Here is an 8010-nt window from a genome sequence, read left to right as displayed (position 1 = left end):
TGTATTGGAAATCACAAAATAGGCTCAGGAATATTTCCAGAGAACATTATCTGTGAACACAAGTCACCGTGATATCCGCCGTTGCCAGGTAAAACTCTATAGTTCAAAGAAGAAGCCGTAACTAAACATGATCCAGAAGTGCAGACGTCTTCTCTGGGCCAAGGCTCATTTAAAATGGACTGTGTCAAAGTGGAAAACTGTTCTGTGGTCAGACGAATCAAAATTTGAAGTTCTTTATGGAAATCAGGGACGCCGTGTCATTCGGACTAAAGAGGAGAAGGACGACCCAAGTTGTTATCAGCGCTCAGTTCAGAAGCCTGCATCTCTGATGGTATGGGGTTGCATTAGTGCATGTGGCATGGGCAGCTTACACATCTGGAAAGACACCATCAATGCTGAAAGGTATATCCAGGTTCTAGAGCAACATATGCTCCCATCCAGACGACGTCTCTTTCAGGGAAGACCTTGCATTTTCCAACATGACAATGCCAAACTACATACTGCATCAATTACAGCATCATGGCAGCGTAGAAGAAGGGTCCTTTCCATTTTTATTTACAGTTTGCACTTTGTCCCAACTTTTTTGGAATCGGGGTTGTAATAATAATAATAATAATAATAATAATAATAATAATGCAGTCTGTAGAAGAAGCACACTCCAGTTGTAGTTATTAATTTTCAAAAATTTCTCACAAAGTTCCCAGTTTGTACCAAAGTTTCTGAAAAATAAATGCAATAATTTCCCCAAGATTTAGGTCCTTCTTAAATTGAAGGCCAAAACATATTTCTTCTCAAAGGTGCATTGTTATATGGCTATGATAGTGCATCAGCTCCACAGGAAACTAATCATATGATGGAAGTCAGCAATTTTTCTCCACACAACAGACAAAAGTAAATTTCAGTGGCTTTGGTGGGTGTCATCAGGTATGCTAGTTCTAGCTAGCTGGTATTGTATTAGCTTAACAACAGAAAATATACACTCACTACCCATGTTTTTTTTTGGAAACACCTGCATACCTGCACATTCATGCAGTTATCTAATCGGCCTTTTCAATATATATATATATATATATATATATATATATTTCATCAGTTATTTAAGAAAGTCAAACTTTAATATATTCTGGACTCATTACGATGTTTCAAGCATTTTTCTATTTTAAGTTTGATAATTTTGGCTGACGGTAAAAAAAAGCCTATCTCAAAATATTTGCGTATTTCATTTCTAGTTTCAGTAAAGCAGTATAAATGCCATGTATCTCTTGGTCTAATTCAGTACCTTTCACCTTCACCTATCCTCCCTGTGTTGAACAGCACATAGGGCCTTGTTGCAAACATTTCCAGTTTCTGTAACTGTGTATTTTTTTACGGGGTAGGGTGGTTTTCTGTATGCCCAACCCCCAACATGGATGACCAGGATGCCCATTTCTGTCTGTCTGACTACCACAATAACCGCGAGTTGGCCTAATGGTTAGCGTGTCCACCTCTCGATCGAGGGATCGTGAGTTCTACTCATGGTCGGGTCATACCAAAGACCATTATAAAAATGGTACCTGCTGCCATCTGGCAATACAGATGCGAGTGGGGAGTCAAACTTCTGTGATTACCAGAGGACTAGACCCCACTGTAACCCTAGCTATGTAATAGGTGAGAGGCCGAGGGCTACGGAAACAGAGATCGGCGATGCCCTATGCGCCACATGGTGTAGGAAGGACTTTGATTTGATTTGACTACCACAATGACATGAAATATACATGGGTGGCATGGTAGTGTAGTGGTTAGCACTGTCGCCTGACAGCAAGAAGGTTCTGGGTTCGAGCTCAGTGGCCAATGGGGGTCCTTTCAGTGTGGAGTTTGCATGTTCTCCCCATGTCTGTGTGGGGTTCCGCTGGGTGCTCTGGTTTCCCCCACAGTCCAAAGACATGCAGTTAGGTTATCATGGGGTGGCCTTGGGCTGAAGTGCCCTTGAGCAAGGTACCTAACCTCCAACTGCTCCCTGGGTGCTGTAGTATGACTGCCCACTGGTGTGTGTGTGTGTGTGTGTGTTCACTGCTTCAGATGTGCTTGAGTGTGCATGTGACAAATAAAGGCGTCTTCTTCTTATGCACAATTTTAACAAACTTTCAGAAAAGGAAGCAAATGAACCACACAACCTCCTTGGCAAATTCAGAATAATATTGATGTATTTTAAGTTAGTGTACAGCACTAGACATTCCTCTTACTGATCTCAGGACCTTGTCAATACAATCACAGAAAACCTTTTCTGATGTCACCTCAATGAAATTAATAATCAATAATGTTCTAGTTAGGTTGTAATTATTTTGCTGCAGACGACATACATTATCATGATGAACCTGTGTGAAATTCTATCCAACGTTATGTAAGCTAGAAAGCCGAATATTGTAGCCCTACGTGTAATAGCATAACAATCAACATAGTAACATAGGATAACAAATGTAAGTGTTATATAATTTCATGACATGCATAATATTATACTCATAAAGAGATGACTTAACTGCATGCCTTTATCTTTTGCACATTTCTCCTCTGATTTTACTAATTACATTTGTCCTGTATAAAGTTAGAGGTAGGAGATGCCTCCACTCCCCCTACCTTTGGCTTCTAGTGGGGAGAGCTGAGACCAATCTATCTCCCCATATCATACGCCTGAGTGGGAGACCAGGGAGAAACCTGCCTAGCTCACAAACCAGAATCAGGGTGCCCACTCCGACAGGTTACTTGACCCACACTGTGACATGATATCATTGATGTGATGCACAAACAAGTGACACAAAACCAACTTCATGAATGTCACTGGCAAAAGATGGGCAGGAAATAGAGCTGGATTAGCCAATAAGCTGCATCATACACACTTAGCAATGCATATAAATAAAGGCTCATCCTTTTTACAGATCAGTTCATACATTTAATATAATAAAGATAAATGTTAGTGCCTCTTCTCTGACAATCCAATTACAAATTATCTATTTTTTTCAGTCATGCTTTGAGAATTACAAAAGCTGTACAGATGTCTGGATAACTCTTTTTTTTGCTTTTATATTATTATGCCACATTGGCTTTTGAGGAATTTAGATTTTTAAGGAGTAATTGCAATTAATTTAATTGTTTGATTAAGGATTAAACTGCTTGAAAGTTTAAGCCAACATGTTGGTTAAAAATGATTCTCAGAAAGTGATTACTGAATTGTTTTTTATTGGATTTGACAATGTAGAAAGACCACTGGCTGTTGGTGTGATCATGCTGATATTGTACACACTTACTATGATTGTTAACACTGCAAACATTGGCTTTATTGTAATGGATAAACGTCTGCACCAGCCAATGTATATTTTTATCTGCCACTTAGCAATTGTAGACATGATCTACTGTACAAGTTCATGTCCAACTATGATAGGTATTCTTCTTGTTGGCGATAAAACTATATCGTATAAAGCATGCATGGTTCAGATGTTTATCTACCATTTTAGTGGAAGACTGGAGATGTTTACTATTACCGTGATGGCATTTGACCGTTTTGTTGCTATAAGCATGCCATTACAATATAATTCTTTAATGACAAATTTCCGATCTGTTTTAATCACTATTTCACTCTGGTTGGTGGGCGCTTCAATTGTATCCATGCTACCTGCTTCTATTGCACCTCTACCAGTTTGTTACGTTACTCTAAAGTACATATTTTGTGACTATGCATCTATTACAAGGGCAACTTGTGCAGACCCAGAGACATATTTTAAAGCTACAGCTATTCTGATATCTTGTATAATTTTTGGAACATTCGGTTTCATTTGCTTATCTTATATAAAGATAGCTATTGTTGTTTCAAGAATGACCTCAAACAATGACAAGAAGAAAACTATACATACTTGTTTAAATCATGCTATAGTTGTAGTCTGCTACTATACACTCATTTTCATACGAATAATCCTCACTAGGGTTGGTATAGTTTTAACACTGGAGGAACTAAATGGGTTGGTGGTGGGATCAATTATATTACCATCTTTAATTAATCCTTTCATATACTGCTTTAGAACAAAGGAAATCAGAAGTAAAATATTTAAAATATTTTCAAAAGTTGAACCAACTGTAAAAAGAATGCAATCATTTTAGACACATTGGGCATACTTTTGCCTTTACCATTATAGTTAACACTTGATTAGTGGATGCTAAAATACAATGGATGTTAGATGGATGCTGTAAGGGTGTTTTTTTAACAAACAAATAAAAACAACTGGGTAAACTGTATTTCAGCTTTTGGAAAGACATTACTCAGTGGGTTATTCGCCCTTATTTTGAAGACTTTATGAGAATGACTACAGTTGTTGCATGAACCTGAATTGGGACAGTGGCCTGATACTAAATTTAAAAGATAAATGAGCACAATTGTTGCATTAACATTTGACTGCATTCACTTTTATAATATTTAAATCTTCTCACGTGTTATAAAGCCTTCAGCACAGCAGAAATCTAATCTTGTGGTTAATATCAGTAACATCAAATGGCATTAAATATTACTGTTATTATCACTATAAACTAAATTTTGGAGTGTAAACATGGGCCATAGGTCAGCAAGCATGTAAGTCATGTTTATGTGGCTGCACAGAAACCTGTACTAAATGTTCTATGGTATTTATTGTTAAATCTTTTTTTAATTTCAGGGTAAAATATCTTGCTTAGGAACAACTTCAGTTGAAATATCTTGTGTTGTAGATTTTAGAAAATACCTTCAGACAAATAAGTTTTATTAAAATTTATTCCAGATCATAATGCTGTTTTAATAGCCCCAAAATGTCTTTCTCTTCTGAATTATAAAATGTATTAGGTATTTCAAAGATTTAAGATTCAAAGATTTTTTTATTGTCAAATGACTTTATATCCAGGACATATAGGAGAATCAAAATGCTGTTTCTCTCTCACCTTACTTGTAAAAAACAGATAAAGATTACAAAAAAACCCCTATATATAAATATTTATAAATATAGATAATATAGATAAAAATACACTCTAAAATCAAACAATGTACAAAATAGCAGTAGTGCAAATACAGTACAATATCTGTAATGGAGAAGGTGCTAGAAGAGTAGCTTATGAAGTGTATATGAACAGTAGTGCAATCCCATTCCATGAGATTAAGATATTTTTTAGTACCTAAGTGATTCAATATGACAAAATGTGGTAATACCTTATTTAAAGGGTACCTGTATATGATTTTAATAATACATTTATAAACATTACATAGAACTTTTAGAAAGCTGTGTTTGATGGGTTATGAAAAGCTTATGTCAAAAATGGTCAGGTGACATTGTTGGTTTTATGCAATATGTAATACAAGAGTGGAGATAAATGCTCACTAGTTCACAACATTCATAAACCTTAGAAACCACTGTAAGACAATTTATGAAAAGCTTATTTTCATGATGTAATGCTGTCATGAAGCACTACTTCAATGCAATGTATAGCTTTTATCTCTCCAATTAAGACACACACTGTACTGTATATGCCAATATTCTGAATGATGTTCATGCCCCTAAATGAAAGCAATAGGAAAATTCCCATTCACAGCATTGCCATGAAGCACTACTTCCATACACTATGTGTCAGGAATGCAGACAACAGATGGATGTAAAAGCAGCAGAGAGTTTAATAAGGCAAACTGGCAAACAAATCCAGGTAATGGTCAGGCAAGACACAAACTGGATATCACAGGTAGAGACAAAGATCATAAACCAAAATACAGAACAATATAAACAGCCAGGGAGTCAAAAAAGTATAAAGGCTTGGTAAAGTCAGGGAAGGGAGCACAGAATGTTTATTCTGCAATTGCATGAGTAAACTGAGAGTCTTATTATACACAGCAGTGATTTGGTGAGATAGGGAACAGGTGTAGCAATAATCAGTATTCCAGAGATGGAAGGTGGTGCGATGCAGGTTGGTTATTGTAGTCTGTGGTGGCTGTATAAGGAGGCCGCTGTGAACTCTGGGAAATGGAGTTTTGAGTGCCAACGGGTGCAGACGTGACAATATGTATCTTAAGTAATATGCGCCAACATTTTGAATAATTTATGTTCCCTTAAATGAAACTAATACATTTTGCTATTGCATTTTTTATTTAGTGAATTAACTGGTTCAATTTTTCATCAGATATTATATAAAAGTATTATTATAATAAATACAAGTAGAGATGGTTCATTCAATTCAATTGAGACAATTGTTCAAACAATTTTTCTAAGTCTGTGTGTGTGTGTCTATGCTGTTTAGTCTGCCATGAGATATTATGTTCCTGTCCACTCCCAGTTGCCCAAAAATCCCTCTTCATTGAAACCAGTTTGTTGTAGTAAATCATGGCCTTATTGGATCTATCACAATGTATGACACAAGTTACAGGTGTTCTTCACTGCAAATAAGAGAAAATAGTATGCTATAATAGCCCTACATTTGTTATAAACATTTTAACTAGGACTGGTGTAGTTCTCACAATAGAAGAGTGAAATGGATTCAGGATTTGCACAATTCTTGGTCCATCTTCTTTTAGAACCAAAGAGATCAGAAACAAAATATTGAGAATTATGTCTAAAGTTGGACCAACCAAAGAATAATGTGAGGATATGCTGCTTTTACTTATTTTGCATTTACATTAAGAGTGAGTAAAGGGTCACGGACCCACAAAGCATACACAGTAAAAAACAAAAACAAAAAAACAGGAATGTGTATGGTTCACTTTGACTTGTATTTCATTAGAGACAGAATGAAACCAATATATTTCATGTTTTGTCTGGTCAATAAGAATTCATTTGTGAATATACATACATTCCTGCATTTCAGCCCTGCAGTACATTAAAAAAAGGGATATGGGCAATTTAGGGTGATTAAAGAGCAAAACAATTAAATAATGATGTTAGTTGAAACAGCTGATGTCAACAGGTGGTTGTAATCATGATCTGGTACAAAAGCAGTATCCAGGAAAGGCCTAGTCTTTGAGAAGCAAAGGTAGGCTGAAGCTCTCCAGTTTGTCAACAAATGCCTGAGAAAATTATTGAAATGTTTAAAAACAATGCTGCTCAAAGTAAAATACAAAGGATTTTGTACATATCACCTTCTACAGTGCATAATATCATTAAATGATTCAAGGAGTCTGGAGGAATTTGAGTACATAACAGGCAAAGACGGCACTGGCCTTGCAGATCAGTTTATTGAGTCAATTGGCATCTGCTGCACTCAGTCTCCAATCCCAGCACACCACAGCATACAGGAGAGCACTGGCCACCACAGAAAAATAAAACAGCCTCAGCATAATCCTGCAGATGTTGAAGGACCTCAGCCTTCTCAGAAAGTAGAGGCGGCTTTGGCCCTTCTTGTATATGGCCTCTGTATTCTTAGTCCAGTCCAGTCTATTGTCAATATGTACCCCCAGTTTACTTGTAGTCCTCAACAATGTTCACCCTGACCCCGTGGATGGAAACAGGGGTCACCAGTGCCTTGTTCCTTCTCATGTCCATAACCAGTCCTTTAGGCTTTGTCACATTGATCTGCAGATGGTTCTGCTCATACCATGTAACATAGTTTTCCACCACTGTCCAATACTCAGCCTCATCATCCTTACTGATAAGTTCAACTATCACATAGTCATCAGAGTACTTCTGAAGATGGCAGGATTCTATCTGATAGTTGAAGTCTGTGGTATAGAGGGTGAACAGGAAGTGAGAGAGGACTGTCCCCTATGGTGCCCCAGTATTGCTGACCACATTATCCAACACACAGTGTTGTAAGTGTACATACTGTGGTCTACCTGTCAGGTAATTGACAACCCAGGACACGAGAGGGGCCTCCACATTAATTGCCATCAGCTTCTCACCAAGATACACTGGCTGTATGGTATAGAAAGTACGGGAGAAGTCAAAGAACATTACAGAGAACATTCCCTCACAGGGAGTAGGGGCAGTCTAGTATCCTGAACTCCGGGTTGGGGATGGTAGATGAACTGGAGAAAGATCC

General features: G+C 37.2%; 1 protein-coding gene across 1 annotated transcript; it reads left to right on the top strand.

Moving 5' to 3' along the window:
• The first annotated feature begins 3165 nt into the window (after window positions 1–3165).
• LOC132901210 (olfactory receptor 10G4-like) lies at window positions 3166–4128 on the top strand. Its single transcript, XM_060943545.1, has one exon. It carries the CDS (start codon window positions 3166–3168, stop codon window positions 4126–4128), a length of 963 nt encoding a protein of 320 aa, XP_060799528.1.
• The last annotated feature ends 3882 nt before the right edge of the window (window positions 4129–8010 follow it).

The sequence above is a fragment of the Neoarius graeffei genome, chromosome 17 (assembly GCF_027579695.1).
Source record: "Neoarius graeffei isolate fNeoGra1 chromosome 17, fNeoGra1.pri, whole genome shotgun sequence".
Taxonomy (NCBI): Eukaryota; Metazoa; Chordata; class Actinopteri; order Siluriformes; family Ariidae; genus Neoarius; species Neoarius graeffei.
The sequence above is the reverse complement of the archived record's forward strand: the minus strand, read 5'-3'. Positions and strand labels throughout refer to the sequence as shown.

Coding starts and splice junctions, on each gene's coding strand:
- LOC132901210 (XM_060943545.1), top strand. CDS start 3,166: ATGTTGGTTAAAAATGATTCTCAGAAAGTGATTACTGAATTGTTTTTT.